The sequence below is a fragment of the Vigna radiata genome, chromosome 2, assembly GCF_000741045.1.
Source record: "Vigna radiata var. radiata cultivar VC1973A chromosome 2, Vradiata_ver6, whole genome shotgun sequence".
NCBI lineage: Eukaryota > Viridiplantae > Streptophyta > Magnoliopsida > Fabales > Fabaceae > Vigna > Vigna radiata.
The window spans coordinates 245,856-264,967 of NC_028352.1; the positions used below are offsets into that span (position 1 = coordinate 245,856).

General features: G+C 37.6%; 5 protein-coding genes across 5 annotated transcripts in view; 3 read left to right on the top strand and 2 right to left on the bottom strand.

Annotated features, from left to right (window-relative positions):
* Positions 1–19: 19 nt before the first annotated feature.
* LOC106756071 (FT-interacting protein 1) lies at positions 20–3,715 on the bottom strand. The gene has a single exon (XM_014638326.2). The coding sequence runs from the start codon at positions 3,316–3,318 to the stop codon at positions 250–252; it is 3,069 nt and encodes a 1,022-aa protein (XP_014493812.1). The 5' UTR covers positions 3,319–3,715; the 3' UTR covers positions 20–249.
* A 2,393-nt stretch (positions 3,716–6,108) lies between these two features.
* On the top strand, positions 6,109–7,612 carry LOC106756243. The gene is made up of 2 exons (XM_014638581.2): positions 6,109–7,119; positions 7,206–7,612. Exons 1-2 carry the CDS (start codon positions 6,154–6,156, stop codon positions 7,467–7,469), a joined length of 1,230 nt encoding a protein of 409 aa, XP_014494067.2. The 5' UTR covers positions 6,109–6,153; the 3' UTR covers positions 7,470–7,612.
* A 361-nt stretch (positions 7,613–7,973) lies between these two features.
* Positions 7,974–11,087, bottom strand: LOC106756244 (transcription factor bHLH80). The gene is made up of 4 exons (XM_014638582.2): positions 10,646–11,087; positions 10,381–10,569; positions 8,384–8,452; positions 7,974–8,220 (listed from the first exon to the last, which is right to left on the bottom strand). Exons 1-4 carry the CDS (start codon positions 10,913–10,915, stop codon positions 8,173–8,175), a joined length of 576 nt encoding a protein of 191 aa, XP_014494068.1. The 5' UTR covers positions 10,916–11,087; the 3' UTR covers positions 7,974–8,172.
* A 263-nt stretch (positions 11,088–11,350) lies between these two features.
* LOC106756615 (protein NRT1/ PTR FAMILY 5.10-like) lies at positions 11,351–15,001 on the top strand. Its single transcript, XM_014639109.2, has 4 exons — positions 11,351–11,643; positions 11,713–11,930; positions 13,332–13,876; positions 13,984–15,001. Exons 1-4 carry the CDS (start codon positions 11,499–11,501, stop codon positions 14,807–14,809), a joined length of 1,734 nt encoding a protein of 577 aa, XP_014494595.1. The 5' UTR covers positions 11,351–11,498; the 3' UTR covers positions 14,810–15,001.
* Positions 15,002–18,138: 3,137 nt separating this feature from the next.
* Positions 18,139–19,112, top strand: part of LOC106777964 (patellin-3) — a 3,007-nt gene continuing 2,033 nt past the window's right edge. Inside the window, exon 1 of the mRNA XM_014665812.2 lies at positions 18,139–19,086. Within this exon, the coding sequence (XP_014521298.1) occupies positions 18,349–19,086 (738 nt within the window). The 5' untranslated portion in view covers positions 18,139–18,348. The remainder of the gene's footprint in view (positions 19,087–19,112) is intronic.

The window sequence follows — 19,112 nt, forward strand, 5'->3', positions numbered from 1 at the left end:
ATTTAACAAAGCTATTACGTGCATGAAGAAATATTTATTTGCCGTAGCTGAAACTGATGCTTTGGGATGTACATATATACTTTCATACAATGAAAGTGTGCTTTTGCTACTGAAATTGGAGGGGGACTATCCACATGTTTGCTCTACCCTCTTTAATTTTCGAACGTGTAATGGTGCAGCTCTGTTTATTCATACATTGATTATTTGTCCACAATAATTTGATAAAATGAGAAAAAGCAAAACGTTTCATCATATAAGCGTGTCTGATCTGGAAGGCAATCTCTTGAAGAAATTGATTGGTACTGAAGGCATCTTGCTCCTAAACCGAGGATGACGTAGCATATATAGGCCTACGAGAATTGCCACCACCTGAAAGGGAGTGATGTAAATGAATACGGCCCATATGAGCGAGAAGATGATAAAGATAGATGTTGCCCGCGAGTCTCTCCAATTCAGTATGGCTTGAGCTCTTTCTCCCTGAGTAGCTAGATCTCCAACCACAGTCTGTACTCTACCCGCCACACTCCGCAATCTGTCATACCTCATTCTCACAATATCTGAAGGTTTTGTGGATGGAAAAGTGTCAAATTCCTCGTCCAGTTCATCTGGGTGGGCAGTTTCTGCCTGTGACAACCTGGCATCCATGTGGGGTGGTTGCCTTGGCCTGAACCGGTAATTCCAAATTCCAATTACAAACAAGTAAAGGAAAATGGTGGGCAATATCAGTTCCGGGTAGCAAACCAGTATCAAGAACAGGACGTGAACAAGACAGGTTGTGATTGGGTTTCTCCAGGTGCAGATGTCATCAAACCATTTGCAAACTGCTGTAACTCCTCTGAGGATTGACATTATGCGGTGAAAATTGGCTTTGCTTCTCCTTAGACTCCACATATGGTAATCCACGTCCAGCATATACTCAACTGTTTCACGCCTAAGGGGTGGCTCAGCTCTGGATAGGCGAGCTGCCACAATCTGCATGGCCTGGTGGCGGAGCCAGTCTATGTGCCTCACAGGTATGGGTTGGACATAATGCATTTTGGGAAGCAAAGGCCTGCCATACTGGGCTACCATATTCACCCAAGCGGTGCATGTGAATCTCACGGCCAAGTGAAGCTCTCCATTCTTCTTCAGGCCATTGGGTTGGAGGACCAGCAGAGGATAAAAATGAGTATACACCTTATCAGTTTCCAGAGTTGATAATCGGATTCTAACCTTTCCAATTCTTTGATCTTTTGAATCACTGCTCCCATTGATGTGGTGGTTATCAAATACCCCAATTGTGATGACAGTGCATGGATCATAAACCTCCCACGTATATTGCTCATTCCATCGAGGGGACAGAGTGTCAAGCAGAGTTCTGGTTCGAACCCATTTGTTGCCATACTTGGCCACGCAGTAAGCATCAGTTGTCCTACCTTCCCTGGCCTTCAGGGGCACCAAATTGCGGGCACTCAGTATCCCGAGTTCGAGGATGCCAATGTTTTTCTTCCTCAGATGTTTGGATGATGGCTGAAGATCACTGCTGAAATGCGTGGACTCGTCCAGCACATGGTACCCGGCCTCCAGACACATTCGTAGGTGAATCTTGCTCGAGAATTTCTCCTTCTTTTTCTCCGTTTCTTCCTCACCGACAGCACTGGGCCTGTGCAAATTGAACCAACGAGAATCAGGGAGCTTGCTGGTCTCGTGTCTGGGTGGAACACTTCTAACTGATATGATCTCCCTTCCCAATATTTCAACACTAGGACCTACTTTGTCCTCCACAGTCACAATGATGAAATCCTCAAATGGCTCGGCAGCCACAAACATGAGCTCGTCGTTCCAAACTGGGTTGGTGCTTCTCATCTGAGAAGGACGGGTGAATCTCATCTGGTTCCCGAGCTGTACTCTAACAACAGCGTCCGGGGCTCTTCCTTTATCGGAAGGAACAAGATCCTGAGCTTCGATGACTTGAACTCTAAGATAGAAAAGCTTGGGTGAGAAATATACCTTTGAGCGGGTGTTTGCAAGGTTCGAGTGGCTGACGTTGTGAGCGTCGGAGTGCCACGCCTCCGGGAAGGACTCGTCGGCCTGTGTTCCCATCCAAACGGCAAGCATGATTTCGCCATTGTTGTGAATTTTTTGGCCCTTCTTGTCCTCCAATCTGTACCACTGAGGAGCCAAGGGGCTGTCTGGGGGCACCCGAAGAGGAACCTCAGTCAGATCAAACAGAACTCTCCCAACAAAATCATCTTTGCCAATGTCCTTGTCCTTCACAGTCACTTCAAGCAAATTTGATTGCAACCTCTCCTTGGAGAAGGCAAAGATTTGCTTCCAAACGGGGTTCTGATTCTTGTCCAGGTGTTTGGTGAGGCCCTTGTAGTTACCGAGCTTGACTTCCACGTAAGGATCAAGGCTGCCCGTGATATCCATCACGGGGAGATCCCTCGCCTTTACAACATTAACGTACAAGTAATGCATCTGTTCTACCAAGTCGTATGTGGTTGATATCTTGTCCCCTCCTCTGTACCGCGAGCGAGCCGCCAGAGGAGGACTTGTCTCCACCAGTCCATACTCGGGGTTTTGCTTTGGGATCTGCATCAACATCACGTTAGGTGGTCCAGCCTTTGCGAAGTCAGCCCTCCTCACCGTTTCCGCTGCCGCCTGGGACTGTGACTGGAACTGTGCCTTCGCTGCAGCAGCCGCAGCAGGAATAGAGTGAAAAGTCCTCACTTCCTTTTCTTTCTTTTTCATCTTCTTCTTTTTCTTCTCCTCCCCTTCACTGATCACGCTATCCTCCTCCGCCACCATGTTGGGGTTTATTTCTTGCAAGGGAGTGTGCTGATCCTCCTCCTCCGGGGCAGGGGGAGGAGGACGATGCTGTTCAGAAGCAGCAGCAGGATCGCCGCCGGCGTCCTGAGGTTGAGGGTGAGGATGAGAAGGAAGAGGATCATGCAGTGCATAACACTTGAGAGCAATATCGCCCCTGATGTTTGAAAAGAGGCCACGTTTCTCAAGTGGGTAGCGTTCAACACGGGCCTGGGACTCCGACAGAGGGATGGAAGAGCCGGAAAGTTTCACCCTTCCAAGGAAATTGTTGTGGTTCCGATCATTGCGATTGTATACAACCACTTCAATTGTCTTGTACGCAAGATCTCTCGGGTTATCGATGTGGAACACCAGCTTCTGGTTCCAATAAGGATTGAGGTCTTTGTGCTTTGTGTCAGTAGTGTGCTGCTGCTCATCAAACTTCACCTCCACAAAGGGGTTAGCTGAGCCTTCCCCGTCTTTGGGCATGAGGTCGCTTGCATCCACAACCTCTACCACCAGCATGTTCATGGTGCTGTGATGCTCCAATAATTCAATTATGATCTTGAGTGAAGAAATAGGAGTAGGACACCGGGTGTGAGCGGTGATGAGGTGATGAGATATGCATACGCTCTGCTGATGATTTGGAGTATGAAGACAGAAAAAATTGTTAGAAAGAGAAAGAAATGGGATATGTGTTGGACATGCTATTGAAATTGCTACTGCTATTGCTACTGCTGTTTGGTGTGGTGGCCCCTTCTTTCATGTGCCTTTCTTTGGGGGAGATATTCTACTGGCTCCCTACTTTCTATGTCATCACAGAATGTTAACAACATCCTAATCTTTGTTTATTTAACTTACTCCCCAAAAAACATGCACAACCTGCGATTTTTTACTTACTGAGGAGGAGGTGTTAGCTGTTGTGTGGATTTAAATAAATATTAATAATAGGGTGTCGTTGGTTTTGGATTATTAATGAAGGGGGTGGGGTTGAAGATGGAGATAAAGTTTGGGTGGATGATTTTAAAATAATAATGGTGGTGGGCCATAGAGAAGCTACCAAAACATTCAAGCAGTGCAATGTTTAATAAATAATTTGAAAGAAGAAAAAGTAGAAATCTCCCTTTCAAAGGAGTTAAGTCTGCTTTCTCCTAAAGTTGGGCAAAACAATAATGGTGGTTTTGGTTTTGGTAGTGATGGTAAGTAGTATATACTGGAGGCTACGTTTTGCTTTTGCTTTTGCTTTGAGAGATCAAAAGAAGGTTCAAAGTGGGGAGGTTTTGTTTTGGCATATGCATATGCAAATGCAAATAAATGCAAATGCATGGTACCAAACAACCTTTTCTCTTTTCCACTTACAAACGTGCATGTCAATTTCGCATTCACTTCTTTTCCCCTTTTTCATTTTATTTTATTTATTTATCTTCTCCGTCCCTTATTCATCCCTGTAAATGTCGTTTTACAATTCATCTCTCAGCGTTAAATCTGCTTCTGCTTCCTTATATATTCATAATATTATATTTTATTAATATTTTTGTTCAACAAGTGAACAATTTACCACTGTATACATTCCCCATTAAATATATATGTTAAGAGATAAAGTTCAATAAAATCTATTTAATTTTATTGATAGGTTAAAAGATAGTATGAGATATGGTTATTTAATACAAATATTTATATATTAATAATATATATAATCAAAATTTTGATATTATTCGTAGTATTTTTTTATCTTATATATTTACATAATATATGATATAGGTAAAATGTTACATTATCATTATTATTTGATTAATGGTTTTATATGGTAAGTTATTATATTTATCTATATTATTAGATATTATCTTGATATTACTAATTTTATTGTAATATGATCATAAATATTATAAATACACATGTTATTTTTATTCATGATTTAACTTTTTACTGATTTACATTGAAGAGTTTTTTGTAATTGGATTATTTTTTGTGTTCTAGCCTTCTAAAGCATATAAAAGAGGCGTAACCAAATTTTTTTATTTCTTGTGTTTTGTATAACATGTCTATATCTTTTTTCATAGATTTCAGTAAAGATATTAACTCATGAAATCTAGGTTTTTAAGGATTATGAGTTTGTTTTTGTAAAGGTTCGAACTTCTTTCATAAAAGACAATTGTATGAATTAAATATGAAATTATTATTGATTCTTTCTCTAAAACAAAATCTTTAATCTTATTATTTTCCAATCTCAATATCTTAAAAGAATTAGCAATTCCATCTTAAAAATTATCTTTAATTTGAGATAATAGAATTTATAAATTCTAGATATTTCAGAATAATTAATAAAGTAGTTGTTTATTGTTTAAAATCTAATTTATTTTCATTTGATAACTTCATTTCAACTACAATTAAAACAAAATTCGTTTTTCAAATGTACATTTTAGTGTTTTTGAATTTTAAAAGAACTTGTGTCATTCTTGCGCGAAGAAAATCATTCAATCTTTTCACTACTTTGATTTAGTAATGATTAATTAAATTAATTATAATAAAAATCGCGTTTGAGTAATACAACTTCTATATTAACAATTAAGTCGTTTTCTTCCACGATTTCATAATAATCGTTAAACAACTTCGTACCTCGTTAATACGACATAACCCCTTCATAATTTGTTTTTAAATTAACCCAAATAGGTAATTGGCTGTATTGGTAAAATAAAAAAAAAAAAACCGTGATATTTACGTTGTTTTAATATGTGTAATGTATGTAGTGATTAAGCGAATCTAAAAAGGCGGTGTATAATAGCTAAGATGTATTTACAGGTCAAATTCAAAAGAGAAGCGGTGCAACATTTATGATATGAATCTCTTCTCTTTCACTTTCATTTGCTGTATTGCGTGATTAAAATGTTGTATTACAAGATAAATCCAGAGCGACATAGCTTTCAAAGCAGTCAAATATCACTGACACCGAAGACAAAGTACTATCAACTCAATGCAATCCACAACTTTTCATGTCCCTCTCTCATTCCTTATATTCTCAAATCTATATGCCGTTTAAATTTAGTGTATCAGTCTTCCTGTAAAAGTGAACTCATAGTTATCCCTTGCATGGATTGAAGTGCAGGTGATGTGTTTGTTAAATATCCGATGAGAACAGAATGGAATAGAATGGAAAAGAGAAGGGTGTAGAGGGGTGGAAGCAAACAAGGTCCTTATATGGCGACACGAAGGAGGGGTAGGTGGACAAGTGGCAAAGGGGTATGACAGGTGGCAGCACCTGATTCTGTTTCAGCATGCAACGTGGGTTAAACCCCTCCAAGTCCAATGCCACTTAAAACGGAACAACCAATCCCAAAACACACCAACCAAAAACTTCCGACAACAATAATGTTGAATGTTTTCGCGGTGAGTCTGGTCATCACTTCACTGGCCGCATCGGCCATACTGTCTCCCGCTCCAGCCTCGCACCAGAAGCAGGGAGCCAACACCATTGTCAGAGAAGGCCATAGAGTTGTGGTGGTTGAATACGACCAAGATGGCCATCACAACACCAAAATCTCAATCTCCCCAGAGCAACCCACACATCACCACCACGTTTTAGACAACGCCAAAGACAGGATCAGAGAGGCTGCCTCCGTTCTCCCTAACGTCGGTCAAGGCATTTCACAACCGGAAGATGCGGCTTTTCTGCATGCCCCTAAAGAGCTCGTTTGCGATGCCTACGGAAGATGCAAGCAAAGAATCGCGGATGCCATGGAGAAGACCAAGGACAAGGCTCAAGAGGCCCTCCAGAAGAAGAAGGAGAAGGTTGCGGCCAACAAGGAGGCGGCGCGGCGAGTGGGTGATAGTGTTGCCGATGCACTTGGAAAGACAAAGGAAAGCGTGCATGATAAAGCTCGTGATGTGCACGAATACGCGCAGGAGACTGTAGAAACAGCGAAGGAGCATGTGGCTCATAACGTCTCAGAGGCCAGGGATTCTTTGCGCCGCCTCAAACACGCATTAAAAAGCAGTTTTGGATCGTTGGAGAGCCTGAATTCGGTAATGGGGGTGGCCAACTTGCTGGGGTTTGCCACTGCTTATGGGATGTGTGTGTGGGTTACGTTTATCTCCAGCTACGTGCAGTCGAGGGCCATGGCGAGGCACCAGTTCGCAGTGGTGCAGAGCAAAATCTACCCTGTTTATTTCAGGGCCATGGCTTATAGCGTTGGGGTGGCCCTATTAGGTCATGTCTTCGGTAATACAAACACTCTGGTCTCCAACAAATCTCACGCTTTGCAAGCATATAACCTTCTCGCCTCTCTGGCCACTCTTTTCCTCAATTCTGTTTACTTGGAGCCTCGGGCCACCAAGGTACGCTTCACATTTCTTATCCATTCTCTTATCTTCACATCCTTCCAAGTTTTTATTCACTTTTTTTTTTCCTCCTTATCCTTCAGCTGATGTTCGAAAGGATAAAAATAGAAAAGGAAGAAGGAAGAGGCAGAGAAGATATGACTGGTGACCGTGGCAGAACAGAACATCAACGCACAGGTGAGCATTCCAGAAGCGCAGATCAGGATGCAGTGAGATCAAGAATAATCAAGCTCAACGACAAGCTCAAGAAATTGAATTCCTATTCCTCTCTCCTAAACATCCTCAATCTCATGTCTCTCACATGGCATCTCGTTTATTTGGCTCAACGGCTTCACACCCCTTGCTAAAAATTTCCTTTTGTAGTAATCCTTTTTTCTCTTTTTATCATATGTTCATATTTGCAAATACTCCCGTCTGTGTGTTTCAGGTTTATGAATACACTGTTTTGTGTTTAACACTGCTTGATATGAAGTATATTTAATTTGTCTCACCAAGCATGTGCATAATATCGTCTATTATTGCATAAAAATTATTATCTCCATTTAGGCGTTTCGGTATTTCCTTTTTTTTAAGTCAAAATTAGCGATTATTACTAATTTCGTCAGTATTACCAAATCATTAACTCATTGGACAGTTCAATAAAATATATTTACAATACAAGAAACATTTACACTGCCATTCGATTAAATTCCTGACCGACATAATTCTTTAGATAATGACAATCTTTCAAGAGTTAAACGTTATTTAACTGACAGTGCGTCTTAATTACATCAGACCATTTTCTTCGTAGACAAATAGCCAAGGATTCACAAGCTTGTCGGACAGTTTCTATATTTTAAATAAACTACATATGCCATCCCCAACATGTCTGTATGCATCTTTTAATTTATCCAGCGATATTAAAAAAATATAATTAGCATCCCTTTATGGTATCCAGAGAGTTTAAAATTTATATAATTAGCATCCGGAGTGTCTGCTTGATCACCAAAAAATCTGATAATTCATAAAATAAATCTTCAGCGGCCAACCACTGCATGTACTGTCGGCATTTTATTCTTGAACCATACATCTGCACCTCCGTTGGTGCTCTGTCAGTTCCTGCAGTGTTTCAAGAGTCTCAGTTCATGAAAGTTAGTTAGTCGAAGCCTCAGCGGCAAGGAGAGATTATCATCAACATACTGAGTGAAAGCTCCAGAGCGAAATTAAAGTTACAAGCTTATATGTTAAAGTTACAAGCTTATGCAGCCACAAATAAGAGTACCTCAATTTGCTTTTGCAGAAGCTTGACATATGCTACCGCCTCATCCAACATATCTGCAGTGTTTGTTTGCTACAAGAACAAAAGCAAACGCCACATTAAACACAGCTACGAACTGATTTACCACCCAAAGAAACATTAAAATGAAAGTAAACTCGAACTCCAATATTTACATTTAACACTATATAAATGGATCTTTCCGAACATGTTTGAATACTTATTCTTCTGAAGGATTGTTAAGTATCTGTTGCGCTACTTTTGTACTACCCAATGGATGAAGGGTTGAGTTGAGAAAGATAAATAAATAATGAAAGAAAAAACAACTAAACCAGGTATAAAAATATTCTTTTTTTTACAAGAATTAAGGTCGTGATAGGAAGAAAGAGATAACGTGGGGTAGAACGAGTACATACCAAAAACGTCAAAGAAACAGATAGAAAAGAGCAACAAGAAAAGAAATCAAACAGCTTAAGAAGCAGCCTAGTCACTTTACAGAATAATAAAAAAAAAAAAATTCCTGTAAACCTTTGGCTTTAACCAATGATGTTACCAGGAACAGGAATCCATCCAGCAAGAGAATAACAGCTGGAAATGATGTGAAGAAATTCCGGTATTATGGCCCAGACGAGGGCCCCAATAGTTGACAAAATCAGCAGTGCTCCTTAAAGCTTGTTTGTTATTTCCTCCAAAAACCTCTATATAATAGTGTGTAGAGTGAACAGGACCTAAGGTAGCAGGCCAACCCTAAAGCTCCCACAGAAAGTATGCAGTGCTTACTCCAAATAGCCATGCTACTTGACAATAATACCGGAAAACACATTACATCAGGGGACCAGGGAGTATGCTGTTTTCATGACCATCACATATCCTTAGTTTTGAATCCAATCGAGTGCTCTAGTCCAAACACGGATCTTAATCTTAGAGTTCACTCTCAAAAAAGTGATGGAGAAAACCAAATGCAGGAGTGAAGTATTATGAATCAGACACTGCATAATATATAATGAGGTATATGAACCGGATTATTCCAAGAGCCAGTTATTTTATTGGTTCTGGGATAAAAGAAACGAAGGAAATAAGGGTATCATGACGAACTGAGCCCGTCTATCATTAAGCTTTCTGCGAAAACCGAAGTTCTGTAATACAGTTAACAAACGAAAAAGCCAACCATGGAAGGGAAGAGAGGTACGGAGCACAATAAAGTAGAAAGACAACAAAGTCAAGGGTAAATATACGGTAGAGAAGTCTCTTCCTGACATAGGTCCTCACTAAAACAAAACAAGAGACACTATAACTGTATACGAGGGCCGAATGAGGATAAACTTAAGTGTTCAGGAGTTACTTAACTGACTCCAAGTGTCTAGAAGAACTTGGGAGAACTAATGAGAAATGCATAGCAGAAGCTAACATCTGAGAATTGAGGCTAAGTTGGTTTAATTAAATGTTAAGGAATTTTGTGTCCGTTAGCCTTTTCGTAACAACTGATATCACAGCCTTGCAACGAACTCAATGTCTGAGTTCGAACCTCGTGGAGGAACCTATTGTAGGGAGAATTCCGAATTCACCAGCCTTTGAAGGAGGGGCTTTTGTTAAGGAATTTATCTAAGATCAATTCCAAAAACTACATTAACTTTAAGGGTTTTGTTATTGAGTGCCCAAGGCCGTTAAGGAGCAGCGAATAAACTATGCTTAGCGAATTCCTAATCTTAAATAAAAAAGGAAAATAGTTGCTAAGCGGATATGGTGCTTTTCTTCAGAGTCCAGATACTATTTCTGCATAAAAGAAATTTCAGAGCAGGTTTGGTTAAGATCACAATCAGATCATGCTAGTCCCTTGAAGTTTATTTCTGACATGATTGTTTTGCACAATCAACCGGTTCCTTTGTAATTTGGATTCCAGCAATCATATATATCACTATAACTGTGTGAATGGTGAAATACATGAAGCAGAAAAAGGGGTTTAAAAATGAAATAATGTTGATAAGATAAGACGGAAATAGAACCTTATCCATGTTTGGCACAAGTTCTTGAAGCTTTCTGATGCGGTCACTGATACGAGTCCTGCGAACCCTTTCGGCAATACTCCTGGGATGCGTAGCACAGCCGCGCTTTGCCCGAACTCTACAGGGCACCGAGTCCTCAAACGTGAACATGTTGTCCACTTTGAGGTGGGGGGCAGAAGCATAAAGTTCCTGAACACACATATGCATCATTAAGAGGAGCTGATGAGGCAGAGAAGGAATAATAGAAGGGAGAAGGTGAAAGCACCTTGGGTGCGATTGAATTGGGGATGGACATGGACATGGACATGGTGGTGGGAGGGTAATCCTGTGTGTCATAGCGTTGGGAAGGAGAGGGAGCTGCGATTGTAGAAAGCAGCTGGGTAAAGGTCAAGGGCTCTTCTTCAGCTTGTTGGATATCTACTTGTTCCTCCTCTTCTTCTTCTTGTTCTTCCTCCTCTTTCAAAAGAACTGATTCTAACCAGGAGGCTGGAGTTGAGCGGAAGCTGGGCAGTCTGGCGGTGGATTTGGGTTGCATGGCCCTCTCCTCTGCAGGTTTACCTTGATCCTTGGTGGTTGATTGTTATAGAGGATAGAGTGATTGTGTTGTGTGCCCTGTGGTGGAGCAGAGCATAGCAGAACACAGCCTCTGTTCTCTCCAAGTGGACTAGTGGACTAGTGGATTGGACCTCACCTTTCATCTCTCTCATCCAATCCACTTCATCAGCAAACTTCTGCAATGTCAGGGACCCACCCTTCACCTTCACCCTCTCTCACAGGTGAATTTCAATTTTAACCCTAATGTTAAAATAATATTAATTTTCCACTTTTCTAATTGAACTTGCCTTTGCATTTCTATTTTTTATTAAGTTTTAATCATTTATGAAGAAAAGACAAAAAAAAAAATATCATTTTTAATCAATTATTTGTCTTTCAATATTTTTTTTTGTCTTTGTTATCGGAATGATTAGGTATTTTAGACTAAAATGAATTAGATTATTTTTTATTGAGAAATGAATTGAGGGTGATAAATTGGAAGAGGTGTAGAAGAGAGGAAGATATTTGGGTGAGTGGTATTTATTAGGAAGAGGGTGAGAAAGTAAGGTTAAGAGATTAGGAGGATGGGGAATGAGTTGGAAGAAGCAGTGGTGGTAGCAGAAGAGAAGGAGGAGAGGGACGATGTGGTGGTTGGCGCGGTTGACTACAGCGGTGGATGCGCCGTGAGATCCAAATCTGGGTCGTGGAGATCCGCTTGGTTTATCATAGGTAAGGTAAGGCAGTGATTGATTAAAGTTGAATTAAGAAGGAGTGTAACATGTGTGAAAATGAAATCAGGCGTGGAAGTGGCGGAGAGGATTGCGTATTACGGGATTCAGGGGAACATGATATCGTATCTCACGGGGCCTCTTCATCAGAGCACCGCCACCGCCGCAGAAAACGTCAACATTTGGTCGGGAACTGCTTCCTTGCTTCCTCTCGCCGGTGCTTTCCTTGCAGATTCTCGTCTCGGCCGCTACCGCACCATCGTACTCGCTTCCCTCGTCTACATTCTGGTCACTCACTCACTCCTGTTCATTTTATATTTTTTATTTATCAAATACCATTTTAATAATAACATGTGTTCAAACAAATTATTAAAAAACCATATTATTTTTCTACCTTTCAATTCGCCATTTTGTTCATATTCACAACCACCGGTTCTTAATAGTTAGTTGATCGTAGTGATTCTTCGTAATATATTTTGTTTTATTTTATTTTATTTAAATCATTAAAATATAAGTGAAAGTAATGAAATGATTGTAATAAATTTATTATTAAGAGTAGAGCATACAGTTCCATGCTCATCAATTCCAAATGTTATTCATTATACAGACGGTCAACTTTTTCTTATGAGTTAGGACTATTTAACAGGCTTTATTAATTGTAATAATTGCTAATTATTAGTTAACATAATTAGAATTTTCAATTATTATATAAATAAATATATGTATATTTTTAAAATACTTTTGAATTTCAAGATAACATTTAACTTGACTATTTAGTCTTAAAAACTTCTTTAAAATTAAAGTTAAAAAAATTGAAAATATAGTTGAAATTACAAATAGTTAAAAACTACGCTTGTCTTAACAATTTATAAAAGTTTCCTGCACCTTATTATAATTTTTTTATATCTTTTATTTAATTGGATTTGGTATAACTACAACTTTTATTTTACACGAAGATGTTAAACATAATTTTAGTTCTATCTTTTCTTTCAATAATAATAAATAATAATTACACTTTTATATTTCTTACATTTTTCAGAGGGATGTGTGAAACTAGTTTCGATTAACAGATACATGTCTAGAAAGTAATGGTAATACATTTAATTTACTCATTTGATTGTTAAAAAATGTAGTACATTTCAAAAAGTAAAAATCATATAATCTTTAATAATACTAAAATGTCATTTTTATTCTTGGTTTTTGACTTAAAACAAATAAAACAAGTGTGAAAATTGGTGTAACCCTGACCTGTGTTCTACTGAGAAAAAAAATATTTAGCATTAAAATCTATATAAAATTCAAGCAACTTTACGATTTAACACAAGGAATGCTTTCAAACCAATTAATTGAAAGAGCCAAATCATTGAAATTTATTTCCCCCATGAACGACTTAATTAAAGAAAAGATTATGCATTCTTTATTATTTATGCATTCTATATAAATTATTTTAAATAATAGGTTATAGTTCTATATGATGATTGATTACAGTCATTTCCAGTATGTTTCTGTTTTTCTGTGCTAGCTTGAATTGTTAGTCAATGGAAAATTAAATAAAGTTAGATACGATGATTTAAATTGACACAATTAGATTCTGTGAACGAAAAGAAGAAAAAAAGAGAGGATTTTCATTGTGAAACATGTGTTCTTACATTGTTTTGATGTTAATCCATGGCTTTATATGAATTACAGGGTCTTGGACTGTTAACACTATCAGCTCTGCTTCCTTCTCTCTCCAACTCTGAGTGTCAAGTCGACAATGAATTGAAATCATGCTCTCCTCGCTGGCAAATAATTTTGTTTTTCATCTCTCTTTATTTGATCGCCATTGGGCAAGGTGGACATAAGCCCTGTGTTCAGGCTTTTGGGGCAGATCAATTTGATGAACAACATCCAAAGGAGCACAAAGATAGAAGCACGTTCTTTAATTGGTGGTATTTCACTATGTGTGCTGGATGCTTAGCAACTCTTTCGATCTTGAACTATATTCAGGACAACCTTAGTTGGGTTCTTGGATTTGGAATTCCTTGCGCTGTCATGATTGTTGCATTAATTGTTTTCTTGTTAGGAACAATGACATACAGGTTTACCATTCAGCAGCGAGACAAAAGGCCCTTTCGCAGAATTGGCCGTGTATTTGTCGCTGCTATAAAAAATCGGCGAACCAACCATTCAACCACAGCTATCAAAGTAGAACGTGATGGAATACTTCCTCATCAAAGTTCTGAACAGTTCGAGTGAGAATCACATGCTAATTTCTGATTGTTTTGGCATTCTTAATCCCATTTGAGTTTTGTTTTAACGCTCTGCGCAAGTTCATTTACAGTGTTTTACACATTGACAGGTTCCTTAACAAAGCGTTATTAGAGTTAAAGGATGAGGATTCCATAGAAGAGGAGAGTTGTAGCCCAAGTGAAGTGGAAGAAGCTAAAGCAGTACTAAGGTTGGTTCCCATTTGGTCTACAACGCTGATTTATGCTATAGTCTTTGCTCAAGTTCCAACATTCTTTACTAAGCAAGGGGTTACTTTGGAGAGAACACTGTTACCTGGCTTTGATATACCTCCTGCATCTCTTCAAACACTTACGACTGCGGCCATCGTTCTCTTCAGTCCCATCTATGACCGCTTATTTGTGCCAGCGGCGAGAGCTATCACTGGCAAACCCTCAGGCATAACAATGCTGCAAAGAATTGGGACTGGCATTTTTTTATCCGTGTTCACTGTAGTATTTGCAGCCTTTGTAGAGACCAAGAGATTGAAAACAGCTCAAGAGTATGGTGTTGTAGATGAACCTAATGCAACTGTTCCAATGAGTATATGGTGGTTAGTTCCCCAATATATGTTGTTCGGAATCTCTGAAGTTTTTACAATGGTTGGTCTGCAGGAGTTTTTCTATGACCAGGTCCCAAATGAACTAAGAAGCATGGGTCTTGCTCTGTACTTGAGCATATTTGGTGTTGGGAGCTTTATAAGCGGCTTTCTGATTTCCGTGATAGAGAAAGTGACAAGTAAAGACGGAGAAGACAGTTGGTTTGCTAATAATCTGAACAAGGCGCATCTTAATTACTTTTACTGGCTACTTGCTGCTCTCAGTGTCATGGGATTGGCCCTCTTCACTTACTTTGCTAAATCTTACATTTACAATAACAAAGGTATCAGGCGACAATAGTCAATTCTTCTATCATGTTCATGGAGTGAAAAAAAGACTATATGGGGTGAAAATTATATTTTTATTGTACATATAAACCCTGTAATTGATTGTACCTGTTGCTGTATTTCGACTTCTAAATTAGAGAATCAACTTCCAAATATACAGGACTTGATTTTAAAAAATATACATGGTGTTAGAATTTTTGTTTAATTTTTATATTTGGCCCATGAACCGACCGACCATGGTCTATTTTATTTTATGAACTGAGCCAGTCTAGTCCTTAAGAATGAGAGCCAACGTGAAGGGTCTCAAAGAGTCACCACCACCTAAAGCCTCTAACTCTAAGAAATGGCTGGTTGTCTACTTGCTGAGTTTGATTCAAAAGCTCAAGTACAACGCCAACCATCTCCGTCCTCATACTCCCATGAACATAATTTTCAGTGTTACAAAAGGTAGAGTTTAAGTTAAGTTTAGAGAAAAGTACCTTCTCATGGGTAACTAGCTAAGTCTCATGGTAGTATCTAATAATCATTGTTCTATTTATGCCTTAAGGTATTTTGTTTTCCAAGGACAGTGTTTTGTGGTTCTGTCTAAGTCATTCCCCCTCTTATTTATTGTTCTTTTGTGGGTTATTTTATTATGTTGGGTTTTTTTTATAGGATAATAATACTATGATAATATTTTTTTATAATATTTTAATACTATTTACGTGTTATTATGTTATTTGTCCATGTTACTATTTATAATTATTATTATTGATTAAAGAGTAATTTTAAATCAATCACAGAATAATACCAATATTAAAATGTTGTTAAAAGATATTGTTAAAATATCATTAATTTTTTTATACACTAGAAAGTATTTTACTATTTTTTGTCATACTAAAAGGTCATTGCAAACTTATATTTTACTTTTATTCTGTGACTTTTTATATTTTTAAGTTATGGGAATTACATCTAGTGAAAAATGTGTAATACAGTGAGATCTTTTATACATATTGGGCTAGTGATAATTTGCTTAGTAAAATTATCGTCTTCATTACAAAAGAATTGTTTATATATGTTAGTTTGTTTCATACGATCAAAATATTTATTGTTTGCGTTTATTCGTATAAAATATACTTTTATTTTTTAATTATGGAAAGAAAGAATTAGTTGGATGATGGCCAAGTCTAATTTTGATGTTTAGTCAACAAAGATGTTAATGAGAGTTTCATTATCTAAACTCTAAACTAATAAATTTAAATAACAAGTTCTATAGAAGTGTTTATGTGAAAATCAATTACAAAATAATTTAAACTAATGACATCTTTAAGTTACACCAAAATTGTTAAAATTTGTAGGTTAAATAATTGAATTGAAGAGTGTGAAATGAGACAATATGCATATATTAGTTGATTATCAAATATATTAAAAATTTCATATTAATTAAAAATAAAGTTAATTTAAACTATATAAATGGATGTTTGTGATAAGATTAATTTAGATTTAAAATTTATATCTTTAACATACTAAATATATTCATAAATTACGTTTATATCGAGTTCCAATGACTGGTATGAATAATGGGTTGCGTGTTAAGAAATGGGTGTAAGAATAGATGATAAGATTAAAATTGTGATATTAATTGATAGCGAGGGTTAAATTAAAAAAATGAAAGTGATTTGATGGGAAAAGAAAAGTCAGAATAGTGAACAAAGGTGAGAAAGGCAAACAAATACATTTCGTACTAAAAAAACAATAGAAGAAAGTTGAAAAGGAGAGATTGTATTTTAATACATTAATAATCATTAGACGATGGCCAGTTTCAGAGGTATTCATTAAAAAAATATGAATGGGTTTTTGCTTAGCATAAGCACCTACAACAATTTGGTGTTTCGCACGTAACCACTCACCACTCTGTTTCTATCATTCTTTTGCTTTTTTTTCTCGCAATAATTCTTCATTTCCTGCTCTTCCCCAATCACAGCCCTTCTTTATTTAAAATTACAATTTAATCTTTCTATTTTATTTTTAACATGATAAAAAAATTCTATTAAATATATATATTTTAGCAGTATAAATTTAAATAGCCGCTCTTGTGTTGTAATAATTCTGAATATATGTTATACACAGCTGTTTTAAACATTAATTGCACTGGCATAAAGTTTATAAATAAAATAAAAGATATGAGAAATCAAATTGAATCCTTCGTTACAAACTTTATTTTTGTTTATTGGAATGTAATGCATAAGCTTTATTCGAATACAGTGATGAATTGACTTTTCAATAAAGATATTGAGTGAGTAAACTATTATTTTTGCGTCTATTATTAAAGAATAATGTATTTGTTTAGTAAAAGACAGAAAAGCATATTAGTCTGTAAATTAATTGGATATACTAAAGTTGTATAATCACGCTGTACGTTCGAATACAGCCGTATATATGATATTTAGTTCAATTATTTTTCAAAAGGGAAATAATTAATTTAAAATAATTAGAAATTAATTGCAAGTATGATAAATACTGTATAATGATTAAATTGGTCATAAAAAGAGAAAAAAAAAATGAATTTTAAAGACTTGTTTTGTTTACATTAAGATAAATTAAAACATAAAATATGTTAAATTTGATAAAAATGGTGGGCTGAGAGCTAGTATTGTTGATGCCACCATGTTCAACAGTTGTTTGGTCATAAAGTCAACCATTCTAATCTGCTTTGTCGTTCAAGTTATTCCCTAAACGACAGAGATAGAGCTATACAACTACGATAAATATGTGTTTTTCAAAACTTATTTAAAAGAATATTTTATTTTTGATAATTGTGAGAATTGGGAATAGGTTTAAAATAATGTAAAAAGTAGGAAAGAGGAAGGAGATTAGAAAAAAAAAAAAAAAGTGGATTCTGATTGATGGTTTTGGCCTTCTCTGCAACTTTAGCTTTGGGATGGCTTATAGTTGTGCGTGCTATCACTCATCGCATGCCTCAGGTTAGCCTCGTGGATTCCCTTCTTCTCCTTCAATTCAACGCTGTGTTTGAATGTGTTTAATTTGATTTTTGAAAAGTAGAGGGAGAATTGGAGAGTTTAAATTTGGATTGAAAATAGTAGTTTTTGAAATGACGTGAGGAAGATCAGGGCATTGAATATTGATTAGGTTAGAAGCAATGTTACTTGTGAGAGGAGAGAAGTGAATGTTCATGTGTACGTTGATTTTATGATTATTAATTTGAAAATGAAGGTGTGATTGGTTGGCACTAAAAATTATTCTTTGGTAAGTTTTAGAATAGATTGTTTGGATTGGGTGTGGTAATATTCAATCTACGGAGAGAGAGAGAGAGAGAGAGAGAGAGAGAGAAAGAAGAAGAATGATTAAGGGGAGAAGGGACCCACGAAATGAGAAAGAAAGTGGTGTATCTGCTGGCATGACAGACTGGTTTCAAGCATCAATCAGCATAACATAACATAATCACTTTCTCTCCACACCCACCCATCCATCTTCCTCTATTTTCTTCCCTCAACCCTTCAACCTTTCATCAACGACAATAACACCACCACCAACAACCACCCTTCTTACTCCATGGCCCAAGAAACCCAAAACCCACCTCCCCCTCAGGAAGTGCCGCCCGTTGTGGACCCTGTCCCTCTCGACAACGCACCTACCACCGAACCTCAACCCGAAGCTCAACCCGAACCTCAACCTCAACCTGAACCCGAACCTGAAACTGAAACCCAGGAGAAGGTCCAGACCGCTGTTGAAGACAAGATTTCCGAATCGGTTTCGTTCAAGGAGGAGACCAACGTCGTCGGCGATCTCCCCGAGGCGCAGAAGAAAGCCCTTGATGAACTCAAGAAGCTTGTTCAAGAAGCGCTCAACAAGCGTGAGCTAACCGCGCCCAAGCCCCCCACGCCAGAGCCAGAGAAGAAGAAACCAGACACCGTCAAGGAGCCTGAAGTGGCAGCGGGAGAAGCAGAGAAGAAGGAGCCGGAAGGGGCCGCAGAAGAAGCGGAGAAGAAGGAAATTGAAGTTAAAGAAGAGAAGAAGGAAGTAGAAGTGACTGAAGAGAAGAAGGAGGTTGAATATAAGGAAGAGAAGAAGGATGTTGAAGTGACAGAAGAGAAGAAGGATGCTGAAGTTAAAGAAGAGAAGAAGGAAGTACAAGTGACAGAAGAGAAGAAGGAAATAGAAGTAACGGAAGAGAAGAAGGAAGTACAAGTGACAGAAGAGAAGAAAGATGTAGAAGTGACAGAAGAGAAGAAGGAAGTAGAAGTGACGGAAGAGAAGAAGGAAGTAGAAGTGACGGAAGAGAAGAAGGAAGTAGAAGTGACGGAAGAGAAGAAGGA

What these genes read in the sequence shown, in the direction of transcription:
- LOC106756071 (XM_014638326.2), bottom strand. Translation starts at nt 3,318, where the DNA reads ATGAACATGCTGGTGGTAGAGGTTGTGGATGCAAGCGACCTCATGCCC.
- LOC106756243 (XM_014638581.2), top strand. Translation starts at nt 6,154, where the DNA reads ATGTTGAATGTTTTCGCGGTGAGTCTGGTCATCACTTCACTGGCCGCA. An exon ending in TGGAGCCTCGGGCCACCAAG is followed by an intron (nt 7,120 to 7,205) that starts GTACGCTTCACA and finishes CTTATCCTTCAG; the next exon opens with CTGATGTTCGAAAGGATAAA.
- LOC106756244 (XM_014638582.2), bottom strand. Translation starts at nt 10,915, where the DNA reads ATGCAACCCAAATCCACCGCCAGACTGCCCAGCTTCCGCTCAACTCCA. An exon ending in TTGTGCCAAACATGGATAAG is followed by an intron (nt 8,453 to 10,380) that starts GTTCTATTTCCG and finishes TTGTTCTTGTAG; the next exon opens with CAAACAAACACTGCAGATAT. An exon ending in TTCTGCAAAAGCAAATTGAG is followed by an intron (nt 8,221 to 8,383) that starts GTACTCTTATTT and finishes GAAACACTGCAG; the next exon opens with GAACTGACAGAGCACCAACG.
- LOC106756615 (XM_014639109.2), top strand. Translation starts at nt 11,499, where the DNA reads ATGGGGAATGAGTTGGAAGAAGCAGTGGTGGTAGCAGAAGAGAAGGAG. An exon ending in CTTCCCTCGTCTACATTCTG is followed by an intron (nt 11,931 to 13,331) that starts GTCACTCACTCA and finishes TATGAATTACAG; the next exon opens with GGTCTTGGACTGTTAACACT. An exon ending in CAAAGTTCTGAACAGTTCGA is followed by an intron (nt 13,877 to 13,983) that starts GTGAGAATCACA and finishes ACACATTGACAG; the next exon opens with GTTCCTTAACAAAGCGTTAT.